The 22,161-nt window shown below is 47.9% G+C and overlaps 1 protein-coding gene across 2 annotated transcripts in view; it reads left to right on the top strand.

Moving 5' to 3' along the window:
* CARD11 (caspase recruitment domain family member 11) overlaps positions 1-22,161 on the top strand; it is a 73,948-nt gene that overhangs the window by 33,131 nt on the left and 18,656 nt on the right. For both annotated transcript variants that reach the window (XM_060282543.1, XM_060282544.1), the window contains exons 10-16: positions 2,419-2,470; positions 3,807-3,925; positions 6,366-6,466; positions 8,495-8,547; positions 10,006-10,129; positions 12,633-12,834; positions 14,827-14,953. In XM_060282543.1, the coding sequence (XP_060138526.1) occupies positions 2,419-2,470; positions 3,807-3,925; positions 6,366-6,466; positions 8,495-8,547; positions 10,006-10,129; positions 12,633-12,834; positions 14,827-14,953 (778 nt within the window). The remainder of the gene's footprint in view (positions 1-2,418; positions 2,471-3,806; positions 3,926-6,365; positions 6,467-8,494; positions 8,548-10,005; positions 10,130-12,632; positions 12,835-14,826; positions 14,954-22,161) is intronic.

Below are 22,161 nucleotides of genomic sequence, written 5' to 3'. Positions count from 1 at the left end.
GGATCAAACCTACAAACAACTGTCAGTATGGTGCAGTTGGGCCAACTCTGTGGAGAGCCATATTTTAGGAGCAGGAAATCCATTCCTCTGTTGCATTCTGTGGAATGCAGTGTTTCTCTGGCTTCTTGATAGTTGAAACGGCAAAAAAAAGAAGAAAGAAAGAAAGAAAAGCTGGAAAATTGGGGTGATCCTTTAAGCTCCAGCGCAAATGGAAAAGCTGATAGACAGCAGAAGGCTGATGGGAAAGTTCCCATTGGGTGGAAAGAATAATAGGGAGAAGACAGCCAAGATCCAGAGGAAAATTAGCTACCTAATTCAGAGTTAAATTAAACCTTGTCTTTTTTACTCATTCAAGTGTACAGGGAAACGTGCTTGAAGTCCTTGATTCTGCTTGATTGACTGAATCTTCTGCCACTGTGGGAAACTGCAAAAAGTTTCACTAAGACAAATTTAGCCACAGTTGGGGGGGGGGGAGACTGGGCTTTTTTTAGATTTAGGGTTCCATTTAAAACATTGCCAGGATTTACCATAATCTGCTAGCCTAGTCCAGTTTGGAGATCTCTACCCGCCCACCCCATGCCTTGATGATCTCATTAGCACACATCCTACCCAAGAGGTTTTCAAAGGGGCTATGGCTTGGATATCATGGTTTAAGGCACTCATTTACTTCATTGGTTTGCACTCCATTTTCTCTCGAGACAGACGAATGCCAACAACAACTGTATTAATAATAATTTATAATAATAATTTATTGTTTATACCCAGCCCATTCAGTTGGGTTTGCCCAGCCACTCTGGGCAGCTCCCAACAGAATATTAAAACATGATAAAGCATCAAACATTAAAAACTTCCCTAAACAGGGCTGCCTTCAGATGTCTTCTAAAAGTCAGATAGTTGTTTATTTCCTTGACATGTGGTGGGAGGGCGTTCCACAGGGCGGGCGCCACCACCGAGAAGGCCCTGTGCCTGGTTCCCTGTAACCTCGCTTCTCGCAGTGAGGGAACCGCCAGAAGGCCCTTGGAGGTGGACCTCAGTGTCCAGGCAGAACAATGGGGGTGGAGACGCTCCTTCATGTATCCTGGGATGAGGCCATTTAGGGCTTTAAAGGTCAGAACCAACACTTTGAACTGTGCTTGGAAACGTACTGGGAGCCAATGTAGGTCTTTCAGGACCGGTGTTATGTGGTCTCGGTGACCACTCCCAGTCACCAGTCTAGCTGCCAAATTCTGGATTAGTTGTAGTTTCCAGGTCACCTTCAAAGGCAACCCCATGTAGAGTACATTGCAGTAGTATTAATACATTTGTGCATTGCCTTTCCAAACATTTGTTCCAAACCACTTAACATGAAAATGTAAAGTCCATCTCCGGACCATTGTCCATTGTTTCTTGGCAACAGTGATCACAGCTTTAATGCCTTAGAACTTTGGCGGTCCTGTTTACTTATTGTGGTTTAAATCCATTCATGGGCTGTTAGGAACTGGTGGGTCTGCATGTGGCTGCCCCAAGTGGTGAACCACAAAACAGCAGGCAGGAGCCTTCTGGACTGATCCTGACCACACAGGCTTGCCATTGGATCCTTCTGGGCAGGAAGGTATAAAAGAGGGAGTCCTGTTCCAGTTGAGCCTTGCGTGAGCAAAGAGATCATCCTGAGCATTGCATGTTCCTGAAATTAAGAACCTAAGGAGAGCCCTAAATTAAGGATCTAAGGAGAGCCCTAGTGACTCAGGCCAATGGCCCATCGAGTGCAGCATCCTGTTCTCACAGAGGCCAACCAGGGAGCAGAACATGAGCACAAGAGCAACTCTCCCCTCCTGGTATTCGGCCGCATCACTGCCTCCGACCGTGGAGGCAGATCATAGCCATCTTGGCTCCAATTCATCAATAGGCTTCCTCTCCATGAATTTGTCCAATCCTCTTTTAAAGACATCCATTATTGGTTGTCCTTTGGCTCTGCCTTGATCATTGCTTCTGGCTACTGACCCGTCTCATGGCTCACAGCTTCTGACTCATTTCTGACTGCTGCCCATAGCCCATGGGTCAGTCCTTCATGAATTTGTTAGATCCATTTGCAAGCCAATGACCTCCACCCGTGGTCGTGTTCTCCATGAGATAACTGTGTGTGAGCTTCCTTTTGACAGCTATTCTCTCTCCCCTTTCCCACCATGCTCATAATTTTTATAAGCCCTCCGTTTGTGGAACTGACGGAATATTGTTCTCTAACATTCACGTGAACTCAATCTTAGTCAGTTTCACAAAGCACAGGAGCTGCAGTGCGGTTGATCCTTATGCTTCTCTGCCCCCCCCCCCAAAAAAATTATAGAATTTCCCCTTGGCATTGATAAAGCCTGAAAGGTGTTTCTTTTCATGAGCAATCCTAGCTTGTGTCCTGAGTTCAGTTTCATTTCTGTCCTTTTCCAGCTGCCAAGAGCGAAATCCCCCGTCGGTATGAGCAGAGCACCAGATTATCAAGGTCAGAGAAAGAACTTCCCTGCCTCGTCCGTCTTCCCTGTTAATGCTCAAGCTGTTTCCCTTGTTCTAACTAACGTTTCCAGCCAAGCAAGCACGAAACTTGCTCCCAAAAGATAAGAGCTGCAATGTGTGTATATATATATATTTGTGTGTGTATATATATATATATCCCTCCCTGATAGCAAACACTTTTTGAGAATCGTTTAAAACAGACCGGCATTTGACTCAGGTCTGCTTTCTGTCACTCTGGAGCTGAAACATTCCTACACAGAAGCAAGACAGGTGTCGAGCCCAGGGGAGAACCCCAATGAGACCCCCGTCCTTAAACAAACACTTGGATAAGAGGAATTAGTGTAGCTTTTTAGACAGATGGATGTCCACCTGTATATCCAGTATTTGGGTGTGATTAAGCAAACATTCTAAGGGATGCAGTTGGCACTGTGATCTAAACCACAGAGCCTAGGGCTTGCCGAACAGAAGGTCAGCGGTTTGAATCCCCGCGACGGGGTGAGCTCCCGTTGCTCGGTCCCAGCTCCTGCCAACCTAGCAGTTCAAAAGCACATCAAAGTGCAAGTAGATAAATAGGTACCGCTACAGCGGGAAGGTAAACAGTGTTTCCGTGTGCTGCTCTGGTTCGTCAGAAGCGGCTTAGTCATGCTGGCCACATGACCTGGAAGCTGTACGCCGGCTCCCTTGGCCAGTAAAGCGAGATGAGTGCTGCAACCCCAGAGTCGTCCGCGACTGGACCTAATGGTCAGGGGGCCCTTTACCTTTAAGCAAACATTTGTCCTGAAAAAAGAAGTTGTTGAATTCATGTTGATTGTTTGGGGGTGGGAGAAGGAGCACTTTAAGAAATGGATTTGCGAGAGTGAAACATCTGCGCCCAAAGAGGTGCATATGTTTCTGCTTAGGGCAGCCTTCCAAACCTGGGACCCTCCAAATGTTGCTGTCCTACATTCCCCATCTTCCCTGGCCATTGGGCACGCTTGCCGGGGCTGATGGGAGTTGGAGTCCAGTGACCAATGGTGGGCACTAGGCTGCGGAAGACTGGCTTTGATCCATTCCTCCAGCCCTGAAGTTTTAGAACGGAGAGGAAGGTGGTGGGGAAAGTTCAGGAAGTGAGGGAGATTTTTTGCACCACGGAACAGAGAAAAATAATAACGGCAGCACCGCGAGGGGTTGGGGCTGCTGCCGTGAACCAAACGAGAGCAATAATCGCATGTGATAGAAATCTTGTTTGCACAGAATTATTTCCACCGAAGCGGGCCTTAATGCCAATATCTCGCGTCTCTCTCATCCTCCCTGACTTCCTCCGCTTTTGTCATTTGTGAGCCCAGCAGTTCGAGGACACGACGAAGACAAGGGTGAGGCCAGCAGCAGCAGCCACGCAGACACCAATTCCTCTAATCCCATTTCCATCAGCAACTCGGTGGGCAGCTGCGAAGTTGGCAAAATCGTAAGGAGCTTGTGGGGGCAGCGCTTCCGTGACCTTCCCCCTATAATGTGGTGGCTTTCTGCTCCGGCGACGATTCCAACCCCTACGAAAAAGGGAGGCCTCGCCAGCCAGCAACCTTAATCCTCCTAACATATTTCCTATATTAGAACTTTATTAACCTTTCCTCTTAAAATGCATCCCGCCGCTGGGTTATGTTTATTTAAAGCTATTTCACCGGGCTCTCGCTGTCTCGTAGCTTAGTTTTAAAACTTAGCAGCGGGGGGAGAGAAGCGGGGATCCTTACCTCACTGCATTGCAATTGCTTTTTTTACTTTATTCTTAGTAAAACATTTCAGATTCCTCGCAGTTCCTCACGCCCTTCATGTTTGTAAGGCAAAGCTGGGTCAGGAATGTGTGCAGATGTCTTCCCATTGTCTCTCAGGGCAGACATCCCATTAGGCACAATGCGATCAGCGGCACAGCAGGTTGGCAGTTAGTGGCGGAGGGAATTGGTCAGAGAGAACAAAGGCGCCTTGCTGGTGGTTTGTAGGAAATGCTGTCCCCGGTAAATGAAAAAGGATGCCTTCCCTCTATAGCTGGAGTAGCAAAACATGAATTATACTGCCTGGGTTCGGATGCCCAGCCTGGTCCTCTCCCAGCTTCAGCTCCTGCCATCTCCAACCACTGGCTGTGCTGGAGTACATCTGGTGGAGGATAGTACAGTGGTACCTTGGTTTAAGAACAGCTTAGTTTATGAACAACTTGGATTAAGAACGCTCCAAACCCAGAAGTAGGTGTTTTGGTTTGTGAACTTTGCCTTGGAAGCAGAACGCTTCCTGTTGAGTGCGTTCCATTTGTCAGTTGAGTCCCCCGCTGCTATGGGAAAGCACGCCTTGGTTTAGGAACGCTTTGGTTTAAGAACAAACTTCCGAAACGGATTAAGTTCGTAAACCAAGGTACCACTGTACTGGGCTCAAGAGCTGGGCTTGAGTCTTCTGCAGCTCAAGACTCCAATTCTTTAAGGACCACTTCTTCTCCTATGAACCAACCCAGATCCTGTGACGGTCACCACAGGCCCTTTTTCATGTGCCTTCTCCACGAGGGATCTGGAAGCGTGGCAACATGAAAACAGGACTTTTTTTGTTGTGGCTCCCTGCTTGTGGAATGCTCTCCCCAGGAAGCTCGCCTGGTGCCATCATTATATACTGTTAGGTGCCTAGCAAAAACGTTCGTTTTTAACCAGGCTGGTTTTAATGGAGGTTTCAATGGAGACACATTTGTTGTGTGCTTAAAATATTGCAAGTCACTTTGAGTTGCCGTGGCAAAACCTAATAATAATAATAATAATAATAATAATAAATATACCTGAGGGAGTGTCTCCACCTCCATCGTTCTGCCCAGACACTGAAGTCCAGCTCCGAGGGTCTTCTGGCAGTTCCCTCACTGCGAGAAGTGAAGTTACAGGGAACCAGGCAGAGAGCCTTCTTGGTAGTGGCACCCTCCCTGTGGAATGCCCTCCCATCAGATGTCAAAGAAATAAAAAACTATCTGACTTTTAGAAGACATCTGAAGGCAGCCCTGTTTAAGGAAGTTTTTAACGTCTGATCTTTTATTGTGTTTTTAATATCGAAGCCGCCCAGAGTGGCTGGGGAGGCCCGGTCAGATGGGCAGGGTATAAGTTGTTGTTATTGTTGTGGTTGTGGTTGTTGTTGTTGTTGTTCTGAATGATGATGCTAGTAAATAAAATCCATGAGAGGTCAATGGGAAATAGCACAGTGTTGATCTCTATGCTTTGGCGGTTTGAGAATATTCAGTATAATTATTATTATTATTATTATTATTATTATTATTATTATTATTATTATTTTATTTATACCCCGCCCTGCCCAGTCAAGACTGGGCTCAGGGCGGCTAACAACAAATAATATCAACACAAATATAAAAGAAACAATTCAGTTAAAACACAGATTAATACAATGTTAAAATTCAATTTTAAAATTAAAAATCTACGAATAAGATAAAACCATTATGAAATAAAACCTTAGGGGAGGGTAACCGTGAGGGTCAGACTGCGTCAGTACGAAGGCCAAATGGAACAGCTCTGTCTTGCAGGCCCTACGAAAAGATGACAAATCCCACAGGGCCCTAGTCTCCTGGGACAGCGTTCCACCAGGTCGGGGCCAGTACTGAGAAGGCCCTGGTCCTGGTCGAGGCCAGCCTAGCCACCTTGTGACTTGGGATCTCCAATATGTTATTATTTGTAGACCTTAATGTCCTCTGTGGGTATGCCAAATATATATAGAAAACTCAACACCTCAGAACTGAACTGAGCATTCTTACAGCTAGGTTGCAATCACATTTGCCTGCCAGTAAATGCCCTCGAATTCACTGAGGCTGGTCTCTGAGCAGGTGTTCATAGGCTTGCCCTGTTGATGTTTTGCTTTTGCCTTTTGGGACGCAGCAAACCCTACGGAACCGCAACCCCAGTGTCATGTCCACAACCCCAGAGCCCCCAGGAAACGACTCCATCCTCCGGCGTTCCAAAGAAGATGCCCCGCACAGGTAAGTGCTGCTGTGCCTGTTAGGCTGGGCTTTCCAACCCAGTGCCCAGGGGCACCATCCGACATGCCTGCCGAGGTGCTCCCCAGCAACCTCTCAATCTTTTGCTTTGCAATTGAGGGTTAATTTGTTCAAATTCTCTTTTAAAGCTTGGTGTCCGTCACTGCATCATGCAGAGGTGGGTTCCATAGATTAACGATGTGCTTCATGAAGGAGCGATTTCTTTTATCTGTCCTGAACCTCCCAAGATTTAAGCTTCTTCGGACGCCCATGAGTTCTAGCATTATGAGGGAAAGGGAAAAAAACTTTCCTCTATCTACTTAATCATTTTATGAGCTTCTATCACGTCACCCCTCGCTCACCTTTTGTCCCGAACGCCAAAAGCTTTTTGCTCCATCACCTTGAACGTGTTGGTTATCGGAGGGAGCTGAATAGCAGTTGCTAGTTTGTGGCCACAAGCACTCAACTCTTCACACACACACACACGGTTGCTTTTTCTCTCACAGCAGAAAAGTTAGCATTTTTGTTTCCCTGGGGAGGAAAACACCCACTTGGGGTGAAATTTTAAGTAGGAAAGCAGCCCCTGTGGAAAGTGTTTGCGATCCCTGCTGGCTCCTCTTCCACTTTCAGTTCCAGCCCCCAGAGGCATCCTTTCCTTTTAAATCGTTGGGGGAATGATACGCATAACTGCACATCATGTCCAGTGTGGTCCTCAGTGAGCTGGGAGCAGGTGCCGGTCAGCGGAGGACGTCCTTCTCCTACTTCTCTGAGACCACGGCTGTCTTTTTATACTGCTTCTAGGTGCTGAGTTAGTGAAAGACGCACACATACACACCCTGGGGGGGAAGCTTGTATGGAATTGTCAGAACGCTTTAGATTGCATCCGACAAGGTGATCAGGGCAACTCTGTTTTGCCTCTGCTTCTGAGGTCCCTGGAAATTCTTTCCTGAGATGGGAGCTTTGCCACCGGTGAACTGGTGACATTTTGCCTGCGTCGTGGAATAAAGGAACCCACAGACACGCAGAGAGCGCCTGGATATGAGGGTAGACGTTCTCTGTGTGTGCAGCAGTTTCCCACAATGCTTCAAAGGGAAGAAGTGAACGGGCAAGAGCCAGCCGAACTAGTTCAAGGTTTCTGGGGGAAACCAGGGTCCTCCTCCCATAGGAAACCGCCTGACTTGCCCCCACCCCGTGCCAGTGATTCATTCCTCCTCCGCAGATCTCCTCCTCCTCCTCCTCCTCCTCCTCCTCCTCCTCCTCCTCCTCCTCCTCCTCCTCCTCCTCCTCCTCCTCCTCCAGATGTTAACCTGGGCTAGCTGAAAGATCACATCTCCCTATACAGATTTGCCTGGGTTCTAAGATCCCACCTCTCAGTTCCAGCAATATCAAAGGCATGGTTGGTGGGGACATGACAGTCATACAGACAGACAGACAGACAGACAGACATTGGGGGGGGGGTTGTGCCCATATTGTTGACTTTCCTCTGTCCGGGCAAACGGTACTTTAATTGCTAGTTTTAAATGTGTCTGAATGTATTTCAATTACTGCTTTTAACTCGTTTATTTTTATGACTTTATATTGTCTAATGATGTTTTTAAATGTTGGGAGCTGCAATGAATCCAAACTTGGGAGAAGGGTGGGATACAAATATATAATAATAATAATAATAATAATAATAATAATAATAATAATACTGACAGTGTTCTTGAAACTACGAACATTAGTTTGACCAAGCTGCAGGAGGCAGTGGAAGACAGGAGTGCCTGGCGTGCTCTGGTCCATGGGGTCGGACACGAAGAGTTGGACACGACTAAACGACTAAACAACAACAACAAATACTAATGATAATACTGATGGTGATAACGACATCCTCTTAGACCTTGGCATCTACTGGCCCTTTCATCAGCCACTTCAGGCAGTTAGCAAAGCTAGACTCCTTTCCACTGCACACTTTCTTCTGCTAGCTGAGTCCTTAAATGTGTAGAAAGTCATCAAAGGGAGAGCGGAATAATCTTTCTTCCTCACTTCCAGCCTCACCGAAGATGACAATGACAGTTTTGGCTGCGACGCTTTGGAGCTGGAAGGTAAGGACTTGCAGAAGGCTCTTGCCTCAAAAATCAGAGGCCCCAGTTATAGCAGCTGGTGGGGGGCAGTTTGTGACCAAATGGTCAGGAGTGGTGGGAGCTCCAATGGCTTCCAGAGCGTTCCAAGTTAGCTCCCCACACAACATTTTCTTCCATCTCTACAAACTAAGAGTATAACTAAGAGTATAACAAACTAAGAGCGATCACTTAACAGTGAATCCATAAGTGACTGTGGAGGCCAATTCTGGATCCACACGTCCTTCCACAGTGGGGACATATGTTTCCAGGTGGGAGTTGATCACGGTGAGGGTTTGCCAAGCGTGCCTTCCTCTTGGCACATTTCTCCCTTTTGTCCTGAGTTTGAGCGTCTTCAAAGCCCATGACACCTTTGGTAAAGGCTGTTCTCCAATTGGAGCATTCGCAGGCCAGTGTTTCCCAGTCGTGGGTTCTCACTCGCTGGATCATTACCTTGCACGTCCCTATGACCCTTGTGAGCGAAGCTGTCGGGAGTCTTGTACTCCCAGCAGGGTCACCCAAGGCGGTAAGGTCAAAGGGGAGGAGCTAGACAAAGAATGACCCAAGAAGTCCTCAACAGCAGAACAGGCAGAAGATATCAAGCAGTATGTTACAACAGGTGTGAAGGCAGATGAAGGCTGCAGCAGATAAGAATCTGCCGGTCATCGTGACTACTCATGCCATCGGAACAGAGCCTTACTGCAAAGACCATGTTTTGGTCAGCATGCACTGATCTACACAAATAAAACCAATGCACGCACAAGCATAGAGCTTTCTGCTCCTACAGTGGCCAACCAGGTCCCAGTGGGAAGCCTTCTGCTCCACCTAGAGCTGAGATCCATTTTAACCCTTCAGCTGGGGTCTGAAAGTGGGACGTTCTGCCCCCAAAGTAGCTCTGCCAGGGAGCGACAGGCTCTGTATACATAAAGGTAACGGTAAAGGGACCCCCTGACCATTAGGTCCAGTTGTGACCGACTCTGGGGTTGCGGCGCTGATCTCGCGTTATTGGCCGAGGGAGCTGGCATACAGCTTCCAGGTCATGTGGCCAGCATGACAAAGCCACTTCTGGCAAACCAGAGCAGTACACGGAAACGCCGTTTACCTTCCCGCTGTAGTGGTACCTATTTATCTACTTGCACTTTGACGTGCTTTCGAACTGCTAGGTTGGCAGGAGCTGGGACCGAGCAATGGGAGCTCACCCTGTCGCAGGGATTTGAACCGCTGACCTTCTGATCGACAAGCCCTAGGCTCAGTGGTTTAACCCACAGCACCACCCGCGTCCCTCTCCTATATTTACATGAGGGCAAAAGGGCAGGGCAAGGCCAAGAGGACCTTGGAAAGATGCTTGTGTTGGCATCCATGGTTTTATTTTGCTTTGGTGCTTGCTACTGGAACATGATTTTTTCCCCCTTCCTTTTCTTTTTCCTGCACCCCCTTTTCCAGACGACTTCCAGGACAGGCAATCTCATGGACCTTCCTCGCTGCCTTCCTCTTCGTCTTCCCACCACTCTGAGGGGCTGGATCTTGAGCAAGTCAACTCTATCTTCAGGAAATTCTCCCTGGAGAGGTACTTTGGAGAATGCGGGGTTTCTGCACCAGTTCATGCAATCAGCAAAACGAAAGCTTTCTTCTTGTCTCACTTCTTTCCCCTGGGGGAAAACTGCTCTTTAGTGCTCAACCGGAGCAGGTAGCAATTTGGGGGGTTTCCAGATTGCTGTTTGCTCTGATTTAGAGATTAAGAGTGGGTTTTCCCTGGGAAAGTGAGGAAAGGGGGGAACTGCTTGGTCCCGTATCTAGCAAGTGTGGGTCAAGAGGAAAACTATACTGGGTTAAAGCTGACTGAAAGTCCAGAGGTAGCATTATAATCAATTTACGATGGGGTGGAAAGTATATAGGCTAGGAAGGACTTGCTCACAAATTTATTGACAGCTGCACGAGTTATTATAGCTAGGAAGTGGAAGGGGCAAGCAGAATATAAAATGGAAGAATGGTATAAAGAGGTGTTGGATATAGCTATTAATGATAATTTAACATGTGCCATTAAGGTAAGATAGGGAATATGCAGGAGAAATGATTTTGAGGAGATATGGAGGGTGTTTGTAGAATTTGTACTGTTAAAAGCGGAAAGGGGGTCAAACCATCGCAAGAGGTGTTGAAATTTTGGGAGGTTGGGTAGTTACAATGGAATGGTCTCGGTGGTGGGGTGCACATTTTTATTCTTATTTATTTGTTATTATTACTTTGTCAAATAAATAATGATAGATAGATAGATAGATAGATAGATAGATAGATAGATAGATAGATGATAGATAGATGTGATGATAGATAGATAGATAGATGATAGATAGATAGATAGATAGATAGATAGATAGATAGATAGATAGATAGATAGATGATAGATAGATAAATGCCTGTTGTCTTTGTCCATGGAGTCCAGAGGACTAGATGGTTGGACAGTGTTCTCAAAGCTACGAACATGAGTTTGACCAAACTGCGGGAGGCAGTGGAAGACAGGAGTGCCTGGCGTGCTCTGGTCCAGGGGGTCACGAAGAGCCAGACACGACTAAACAACAAGATAGATAGATAGATAGATTAGATAGATAGATGATAGATAGATAGAGATAGATAGATGATAGATAGATAGATAGATAGATAGATAGATAGATAGATAGATAGATAGATAGATAGATAGATAGATAGAGATAGATGATAGATAGATAGATAGATAGATAGATAGATAGATAGATAGATAGATAGATAGATAGATAGATAGATAGATAGATAGATAGATAGATAGATAGATAACACAAACCATAAAAAAGAGGAAAACCAATCAGGACGAGCAGGAGTGTGGATGAGCCCTGAGTGACAAAACCTCCTCCGTGGATAAAGCCAGCTGTACAGCCTAACTTGCAGGGTTCAGCCTCGCCTTCTCCCTGCCATGCTAGATCTCCCAATGCAGGGAGAGTTCCTTTATTCAGGGAGGGTGTTGCATTTTTCTTCTGCAAGGAAGCATTCAGATATGCAACACCTTCCTGATCTTTCATAATACCATCCAGGATTGCATTTCTGGATGGCTCTGCTGATCCCGTACAGTGTGCTTTGAAGAGGGAGTATGAATGAGCATTTATGGACAGAAACGTTTGCAGAAATATCGCAAATGTTTAAACCTGAAATTCAGGCATCGCCACAACTCACACTATTAAATATATGGGGCGCTACTCTAAAATGATTCTCCTCGAAGAAAATGTTAATTTGGTTTCTAGTGGCTGCCAGACTTCCTATTGCACAGAAATGGAAGAACTTAAATGGTCTGTTTCTTGAATTGTGGCATATGAAACCTCACAATTGCTGAAAAGATAACCCACAAGATTTGTGCGATAAAAGGCAAAGAGCCAGTAGAACAATTTTATGTAATTTTGTGGGACTTTGTCTTATGTTTCAAATGATGACCTACACGACTCCTACAAGACCTTCACCCAAAAAAGAAATATGGTCCTCCTAAATTATATTATTCTATTTAATATACCTATCCAGAATTGTACTTACCATCGTTGTATAAGCATCTCTCTGATGACTTTCCACGTTCTTGTGTTGAAAAGTTAAAATATATACATAGCACCTGCCTTTCACCAGCAGGTCCCAGGGTGGGTTACAACAATTTAAATTGTTAGGCTCTGTGAACTATTTCCATCCCAGCTGGTTCTAATAAGAACTGCGACTTTTAAGAACTGGTTCCTAAGCTTGCATTTTTCCTTCTCCTTCCTCATTCCTTTTTCCTTACGTGACATTTCTTTTGGGGACCTTCTGACTACAGTTGCATGTGTGAGCTTGTGTTGGTTTGCATGTATGTATGGGGGGAGCCTGCCCCCGACTAGCTCAGGCCTTGGTAATGCTTTCATTTTGGACCCCCACCCCTGGCTTTAACCTGCTTTCGCTGCAAACGAAACCAGCCACCGCCTCCTTGCCCCTTGCCCCTCTGTCACGGGTGCCAAGTCCCCACTTTAAAATCCCAGGTGGCTTGGGAGAAGTCAAGGAGAGTGTTGCCTGTGTAGCCATTCCTTCCTTAGGCCCTTCCGCCCCTCGGTGACATCCGTCGGACGCCTGCACACCACGTACCATGCCGTCCAGCACTTCATGTTGAACGGAGACAGCCTGAGCTCGGAGATTACTCTGCTGGGGGGCAACGTCAAAGGAAACTTCATCAACTCTGTCAAGCTGGATTCCCCGGCGGAGAAAGCCGGCCTTCGCGAGGGGCTGCAGCTGCTTCTGGTGAGGGTTTGGCATCAGGGAAAAGGCTTGAGCATTGCAGCATCTCTGACCTCTGCCACCTGTCTATTTCCTGACTGACATCGGAAAACTTCCTTGTTTGTCCGTCTAGTCCAGCGTTCTTTCCCCCTAACGCTCCAGGGTGTTGAGTGGAGAAGGGTCTTTATGGACCCTTTCTTTTAACTGGACTTGGTTATGCTAGTACTAATTACTAATTAAAGGTAAAGGGGCCCCTGACCATCAGGTCCAGTCGTGTCCGACTCTGGGGTTGCGGCGCTCATCTCGCTCTATAGGTCGAGGGAGCCGGCCTTTGTCCACAGACAGCTTCCGGGTCATGTGGCCAGCATGACAAAGCTGCTTCTGGCGAACCAGAGCAGCGCACGGAAACGCCGTTTACGTTCCCTACCTATTTATCTACTTGCACTTTGATGTGCTTTCGAACTGCTAGGTGGGCAGGAGCTGGGACCGAGCAACGGGAGCTCACCCCATTGCAGGGATTCGAACCGCCGACCTTCTGATCAGCAAGCTCTAGGCTCTGTGGTTTAACCCACAGGGCCACCTGGGTCTAATTATGCTGTACTAATTGCTTGAAATCATTAGATGTCCATAGCGCATTGGGTTACTGCAATGTGCTCTGTGAGCTCTCTGTGGGCTTTTCCTTGCCCTTGATCCAAAACCCGCAGAGAGTGCAGAATGCTGCAGCGTGAATTGCTGAACAGGACTGAGACCCCATCAACATATCACACCTGTCCCCAAACTCCTGCACAGGTTGCCGACTTGCCAAAGCCCCTAACAACTTGGGGCCAATATGTCCGCAAGATTGGCTTTCCACTCAACCACTTTGATCTGCGGAACTGGCATTGGGTTTTGTTTTGTTTTAAAAAAAGTTATATTTTATTAAATTTTCAAAAATTCCACATACACATTCCAATACAGTGGTACCTCGGTTTAAGAACAATCCTGTTTACGAACGATTTGGTTTACGAACTCCACAAAACCGGAAGTAGTGTTGCACTTTGTGAACTTTACCCTGGTCTACAAACAGAAATCGAATGGTGGAAGGGCACCGGCAGTGGGAGGCCTCATTAGGGAAAGTGCAGCTTGGTTTAAGAACAGATTCGGTTTAAGAACGGACTTCAGGAAAGGATTAAGTTCCTAAACTGAGGTACCACTGTATGTAAATTTTTCTTTTGTTTTGTCATCTTCCCATCTCATTTTCCACAGTGCTTTCTTTATTTCTCCCCCTCGTTGCACCCTATCTTCTCTCTCTTGTGCCATGACAATAGTACAATAATCTCTATTTCCTTCTGTTGCTCATAGTTCAAATCCTGCTCGCGAATTCATCATACTCTAATATTTCTTTAAATGGTCCAAAAAAGGCTTCCATTCTCCCACAAATCAATCATCGTTAGCTTCTCTCATTTTAGCTGTTAGCTTTGCTGATTCCGCATAGTCCATCATTTATCCGTTCTAGAACTGGGATTGTTATGGGTGCTAAATAATATCCAATCTGCCCTTGGAAGAAGACTGTGGAGGCAGAGGGCAGCCATTGATAGCCATCTTCTCCTTGAATTCGTCCAATCTTTTAAAGCCATCCAAGTTGGTTGCCATCCTTGCCTCCTGTGGCAAGGAGTTCCATAGTTTAACTATGTGTCCTGAACTTTATTTTAACTCTCTGGAATCCTTGCCAGAAGCAAAAATGGGAGCATAGGGCTTGTCTCATTTCCTTGAAAGGTAGGTGTTCCTCACAGTCCTCCAGCTCCATTTATAGAACAGACACAGATCTCCAAACAGAGTTATCCATCCATCTAGCAATTGCTGCTATTTTATAATCATGGGGTTGCAGGCAGCAGAGGAGGGAGAGAGAGAGAAATGATCATCATGGCAACTGCTGGATAAGACAGGCTGCGTGTTCCAAATTGATGTTGGCTACATAATTTAATAGGTGAAATAATTGCCTCGGAGGAGCGAATAATGCTCTTCGCATTTTTCCAGGTGGAGGGATGCATCAAAGGGGAAAACACAAGCGCTCCCTTAGATACCTGCACAAAGGAAGAAGTTCATTGGACGATTCAGAGATGTAGTGGGCCAGTTGTTCTGCACTGCAAATCAAACCACGAAGGTAAGAGATGTCATGTTGCTCACTGCAAACTTTCAGACAAGTGAGTATATTTATAGACAGCATACGGGGCCAGTACAATAGGCAGTCAAGGATTGGCTACTGTTCTTTCATCCACCCCTGCCAGTTCCCTCAATTGACAGTAAATGCTGGCGATGCGGGTGTGTTAATGGAGACAAATATATTTTATGTCTTTGCCCTGAGAGCAAGGATTTGTGGCTGAGGGTTTGAGAAACCAAATTAGCAGTCTCTTTGTTCCCATGGTGCCAGTGAAAATCTAAATTTGATTTTGGGAGGGCTCGAGATTTTTGAAGGGTTTGCTTTGTCGACTGCCTTTTGCTAAGCTGGTGATCGCTAAAACAACAGAAAGGGCGACAGACCAGGCTTTGCGAGGCTGGCGTCCTCTCCAGCTGTTCCGAGGTCCATTTCATCCCCCTCGATTTTTCCTTCGCTTTGCTCCCAATTGAGTCGAGTTTTGTTTTTCATTTTGTTTGAGATATAAATACATAGAATAAGAGCAGTGCTATGACTTCCCTCGATCTGGGCATTATACTTCTGTTGACGCAGCCTAGAATAGCATGAGCTGTTTTTGCCGCTGCATCAGGCAGTAGACTCATTGGTTAGAGCATGGTGAAGATAATGCCAAGGTTGCAAGTTCAATCCCTGCATGGGACAGCTGCATATTCCTGCATTCCAATGCTACAGTTCTATGCTGTGCTAAGCCTGTGGTCTACTACGGTAAGTCCCCTAAATCCTTTTCGCATGTACTACTGGCAAGCCAGGTGTCACCCATCCTACATTTGTGCATCTCCCTATTCTTGTCTAAGTGTGCAACCTTGACATTCATTTTGTTAGTGGGCTAGTGCTTTTCCTGCTGCTCTGCAGCTCACATCACATCTTCAGTCCTAAGGCTGAATAGCAGCAAGCACATAACATATCTGAAGACCAACTCGGGGTTTATATACTGTGTCTTCATGGCCATGCCTCCTCTAGGAGACCAGCCCTCAGTTAAAGCGACAGCACCCTATTTCTCAAATGTGAGCTTAGCAAATGCTGGTTTGTTTCCCGCCATCCCTGGGACTGGTCTTCAGGAGCATCGCAATAGGGGGGCGGGGGGGCCCGGGCTCCACTCTGCAGGGGGAAGCACGGTGCCCCCCTCACCACCTCCACCGATGGCTGCTACTACCGTGGTGGTGGCGCGACCACCATCGTGGAGGCCCTGATGTTGCTGGCCCTGCCCCTCGCTTCTTCCTGGTGGGGCGAAGGCAAGGGGCGGGCCAGAGAGCAGCATCAGCGGCGGCCGCTGACGCCCCTCGCTTTGTGCTTCTTCCTGCTCAGGTGGAGCGGCGAGGGGCGTCAGCAAGGTATGGAGCGGGTTACCGGCTGTGCCGCTCTAGCATCGGGATCCTCGGATCCGGGCACTGGAGCACTGCCCCCCGTCAACCCGCTCCGTAGTGCGATGCATGTGTCAAGCATCATGACGCGTGATGCATGCGTGCGACGGACACCCCGCCCCCCGGTGGGGTACCTTCGGGTTTGCCGCCCCAGGCAGCCAGAAGGCTAGCAATGCCGCTGCTGGTCTTGAGGGGAAGTTGGGATGCCCAGAGATGCTTGAGTTCCTGGGAAACAGCTGTTGATATCTGATAACGGGTCTTCACACATTGCATTCAGAGAGTGCGCAATATGAGAGTCTGTGTACACAACAGTTGAGCGATCCACTCATAGTTATTTGCATGTAACACTCAACGAGTGTACAGTCTGCGTGCCTGTGTACATGATAGCTGAGCTATTCAACTCAGCAAGTGAACACTCTTTCACACAAGCGCTGGAACATGTGTAGAGACAGCTTCTACCATTTTCACTGTAACCGGTGAACAAGCTTATCATCAACAGGGTCCTATAGGATTCTTCATCCTCTGCATTCATTGCTGGAATGTTATGGATAGTAGGAGAGGATATATTGATTAAATATTTATCCTTCCTTCACTCATGCTAGTGAGTCGTGTAGCAGAGCCAATTCCCTTCAATACAGCAGGAAGCTAGTTTGCAGATTCGTTTGAATCTCTTTAGTTAAGCAATCCAGTCTGGCTTGCCCAGGCTGGATCATTCCTGATGTCCCCTTTGATCCCTCTTAAAAGAATAAAGACACAAGAGTCTTTCCTTAAAAGTAACAAGAAGTTTACTCACATTCAGTTCACAGTATGTTCCCTGAAGGCAGGCTTTAGCTAGTACAGTCATACCTCTAGTTGTGTTAGGTTCATGTTGCGGATTTTCGGGTTGTGAATGCGGCAAACCCGGAAGTGTATAATTCTGGGTTTTGCCGCACGCGCAGACTATGCACAGGAGCGCTCTATTGCGTCACGCGCACATGCAGAAGCGGTGCTCTACTTACGGACTTTTCGGGGTGCGAACGGCACCCCGGAACAGATCGTGTCCGTAAGTAGAGGTACCACTGTAGTTACAGAACATAGTGTGAGTTCATCCCTTATGGAGATTGAGCCCATGTGCTGCTGGCTGAGAGCCAGCAGACAGCAAAATACAGTAAGAGAACAGCATCAAGAGAAGAAAATGGCATCAAGAGAAAGATGGCTGTGTGACTCGGCTCTTTTATGAAGTCAGCCAGGGCCACGCCCATCTGCCTGGTCATATGCAGAGGGAGGATGCTCCAGACCAGTGGAACAGGAAGTTAAACTGGCTGGGGTAACAGCCCCCTGCCTGTGTCCACTCTAGGAAAACAAGGAATGTTGTATTTGACTGCTGCAATGGTTTACATCCCACATCCATGGGTCTTGAGCATGGGTAGGCAAACAAAGGCCCGCGGGCCGGATCAGACCCAATTGCCTTCTGGATCCGGCCTGTGGATAGTCCGGAAATCGCCGCATGGATCAGCAGCGCATGCGTTCTTTCCCTCTCCCTCACACGGCGGTGGCGCCTCCTCCCTCCCTCCTCCTGGCTTCTCCCCACCCTGCCTGGAGAAGGAAGGGTGCTGGGCTTTGTTGGTGCCAGCAGCAGCAGCAGCGCTCAAGTGGCCGCCATTATAAGCAGCCCCTCTCTGGAGCCCTTTCAGGCCCCGCTCACCATCCCTCCGCCGCTGCCGCCAGCCCCTGCTGCTCGCAAGACACAGGTAAGCAGCCACCGAGGCTCGTGGTGCTCTTGCATCATAATTTTTTTCCAAAATATAGTCCGGTCCCCCACAAGGTCTGAGGGACAGTGGACCGGCCCCCTGCTGAAAAAAGTTTGCTGACCCCTGGTCTTGAGATCCTTGATGTTCATATGCAAAAGCGTCTAAGTCTGGATTCTGGGCTGTGACCCCACTGAGTCAACAATCAATTGGGCCGGGACTTCAGTGGGTGGCTTATCCACACAGACACCACAATTTGTGTGATCACAACCATCCTCTTTTCTTCTTTTCCCCTTTTGACCCACTGCCATTTAAACAAGATATTTTGAAGAGTTACAGAAATACCACACAGCTGTCACCCAAAGAATCGGAACATCGCAGTAGTTGGCATATTGCAGAAAGCGCTTTAAAATAGCTCAGAAATCAATTTTTTAAACTCCACGGAACATGTACTTGGCCTCTGCCAGTGCAGGGGGTCAGGGGAATTCAGAAAGTGGATTTTCTCCCCGGGAAAGTATCCTCCCTCTTCCTCCCCCCCTCCCCTCCCAAACTCTCCCACTCCTCTCCTTTCATGTTTTCAAACATAAAAATGAATGTTAGACTTGGCAGGAGCAAAAAGCAAGAATCAGATTGTGCGAGGTGCCAATTAGAGTTAATTATGAAATGAGTGAGCCGCACTTTATACCGAACACATGCACACAAAGAAGAAATCACAGCACACTTTAAAAGGCGTAAACCTTCCGTTTTGTTTTATTTTTTACTTCCACTGACAGCACTCACATGAATAGCTGCCAGAAAACGGGGTCACGGTACCTGTTCTTTATGAGAGGGTCTCTTTATATAAATGCTGTATGCCAGCTGGAAAGATTTCTCCATGCCTTCTAGCTGCTAGGTTCAAAGTGGGCCGCCTAATGAACGAGTCCATAGCTCATTTGTGGAGTGACTGTTTTGCAGGCAGCAGGTCTCGGGTTCAATCCCCTCATCTCCAGGCATCAGGTGGCGGGGAGGTTAAGATATTTGTTTGCCTCAGACACTAGAGAGCTGCTCCACTGTCAGGGACGAGCAGGATGCTTGCGAGTGTGCGCTGGGGGAAGCGGGGATGGAGTCTGACTTGGAAGAGAGGGCAAGGGAGTTGTGGGGAACTGTGGCAGCCAGGAGGCAAGCAGAGGAAGCTTCAGAGCTGGAGGGGGGACAGGAGGGGGTCAAGAAGAAGAGGAGGAAGAGGCAGGGCAGGCAAATGAAGGGCCAGGGGCTTCCTCACCCTCTCAACTAGGGTAGCAGTTGGCTAGGCGCAGGGGTCAGCAAACTTTTTCAGCAGGGGGCCGGTCCACTGTCCCTCAGACCTTGTGGGGGACCGGACTATATTTTGGAAAAAAATATGAACAAATTCCTTTGTTGTTGTTGTTTAGTCGTTTAGTCGTGTCCGACTCTTTGTGACCCCCTGGACCATAGCACGCCAGGCACTCCTGTCTTGCACTGCCTCCCGCAGTTTGGTCAAACTCATGTTCGTAGCTTCGAGAACACTGTCCAACCATCTCGTCCTCTGTCGTCCCCTTCTCCTAGTGCCCTCAATCTTTCCCAACATCAGGGTCTTTTCCAAGGATTCTTCTCTTCTCATGAGGTGGCCAAAGTATTGGAGCCTCAGCTTCACGATCTGTCCTTCCAGGGAGCACTCAGGGCTGATTTCCTTAAGAATGGATAGGTTTGATCTTCTTGCAGTCCATGGGACTCTCAAGAGTCTCCTCCAGCACCATATTCCTATGCCCCACAAATAACCCAGAGATGCATTTTAAATAAAAGGACACATTCTACTCATGTAAAAACACCAGGCAGGCCCCATTAATAACCCAGAGATGCATTTCAAATAAAAGGACACATTCTACTCATATAAAAACATGCTGATTCCTGGACCATCCACGGGCTGGATTTAGAAGGTGATCGGGCCGCATCCGGCCCCCGGGCCTTAGTTTAGGGACCCCTGGGCTAGAGCATGGTGCTGATAACGCCAAGGTTGCAGGTTTTCATTGCGGAAATGTTGTGGATACTAGGAGAGGATATATTGATTTAATATTATCCTTCCTCATGCACGCTTGTGAGTCAGTAGCAGAGTACATTCCCCAATATATAGCAGGAAGCTAGTTGGTAGGTTTGTTTGAATCTCTTTACTTAAGCAATCCAATCTGGCTTTGTCCAGATTGGGTTATTCCTGGTAATTTCCCCTTTTTAAAAAATAAGAAGTTTACTCACATTCAGTTCACAGTATGTTCCCTTAAGGCAGGCTTAAGCTTGTAGTTACAGAAGAGAGTTTGAGTTCATACCGTATGGAAATGAGCCCATGTGCTGCTGGCTGAGAGCCAGCAGACAGCAAAATACATCATATCAGCATCAAAAGTAGAACAACAACCAGGGGAGATGGCTGTGTGACCGGCCCTTTTAAGGAGTCTCCCAGGGTCACTCCCATCTACCTGGTCACACGCAGGGGGAGAAAGCTCCAGACCAGTTGTGACAGGAAGTCCTCCTGGCTGGAGTAACACCCCCCTGCATGTCCACTCTGGGCAAACAGGAAGTGTTGTACTTGACTGCTTATGTTACATCCCACAATCTCCATATGCTACAGCTGCATATTCCTTCCTTGGCAGGGGTTGGACTAGATGATCCTCAGGATCCCTTCCAACTCTGCAATTCTACTGTATGATTCCTGCACCACTGTCTCCCAGAACCAAGAAGGGGTTGAAGAGGGAAGAACAGAGGCAGCTTCCATGCAGGTATAGTCTCCGGCTGCGGGTGCACAGCCCGTCAAGAGAAGGTACATAAACTGGTGGAGGGAGTGGCCCCCTGTTGCTGCAACTGCTCCAGCCCTGGGAATAGCTGCCTAGACACTAGACTGGTGAGGGTGGGTGCTTGGAGCTGGAGAAACGAGTGTAAGTGTCAGCTTTGACAAGAAAGAATTAGCTATCTGCCGGGTATATTCCTTTGGTTGTGGAGAGCCCTTGAGTCAAAGTGGGCAAGACTGGGCTTGCTGGATGAATACAGCTCTCATTCATGTCCTCTGTTGTGTCAAAAGTACACTTACAAGCTAGGAACAGGCATGTCCACCAGTCCTGCGTTTCTCAGCTACTCCTAGGTGTGCACCCAACGAGGCAGTTGCTGCAACAGAGAGGCCCCACCCCTGACCTCAGCTTATGCATCTCCCCCACCCGAGCTGCATGCAAGCAGGTGGAGACTACTCCTGGGTGTAACCTCTACTCCTCCCTCTTCAGTTCTCTCCTGGTCATGGGAAACAGTGGAGCAGGAAAGGTGGGGCAGGAGGAACAGGTGTCGAAGTCCTTGACTCTCCACCGGCCTGACCGATCTCTCCCACCTCCTGCACCTGCACTCCACTCTCCAATCCTGCAGCATCTCCTGCCTCTGACTCTTGTCTCCTGGCTTGCAGAGGCTCCACCAGATCACTGGTCCCTTCTTCCAAGTCATTCTCCAACCTGCCTTCTCCCAGTGCCCACACCTGAGTGTGCAGCCAGTCCCTGACACCTTACCTTCCAAGTTCCAGACTGCAGAATCCGGGACCGGCAGCCATTTGACACCGGAAGTTGCGTCGATGTAACTTCCGGTGTCGCTTTGCCCTTCTATGGGCACCCAAAATGGCTGCCGCCAGCTTTGAAAGTCGCTTGTACGCATGTCAGGAAGTGCGCCAACGCAACTTCCGGTGTCGCTCCGCCCATCTATGGGCACCAAAATGGCCGCCGCCAACACCGGAAGCCACGTCTATGTACTTCCGGACATGCATAGATGCGACTTTTGAAGCTGGCGGCAGCCATTTTTGGTGCCCATAGAAGGGCAAATCGGAAAGAAAAAAATGGCCGCCGGCAGGAGAAAATAACGGAGCAAAACGGGAAACGAAGTGATACGGGGGGGCCACCGGGAAAAGGTAAGTAAAAAAGGGATTTTCCCTGGGAAAACAGGAGACTTGGCAGCTATGCCTGACAACTCACCCTCAAGATCTCACCAGAAACTCTTGTCATTGCCAGGCCAGCTTCTTTTGGGCTTGCCTCCCCAGCCTCATGGGCAGGGCTCTGGGCCCAGATGCTCCCTC

This window comes from Zootoca vivipara, chromosome 14 (assembly GCF_963506605.1).
Source record: "Zootoca vivipara chromosome 14, rZooViv1.1, whole genome shotgun sequence".
NCBI lineage: Eukaryota > Metazoa > Chordata > Lepidosauria > Squamata > Lacertidae > Zootoca > Zootoca vivipara.
The sequence above is the reverse complement of the archived record's forward strand: the minus strand, read 5'-3'. Positions and strand labels throughout refer to the sequence as shown.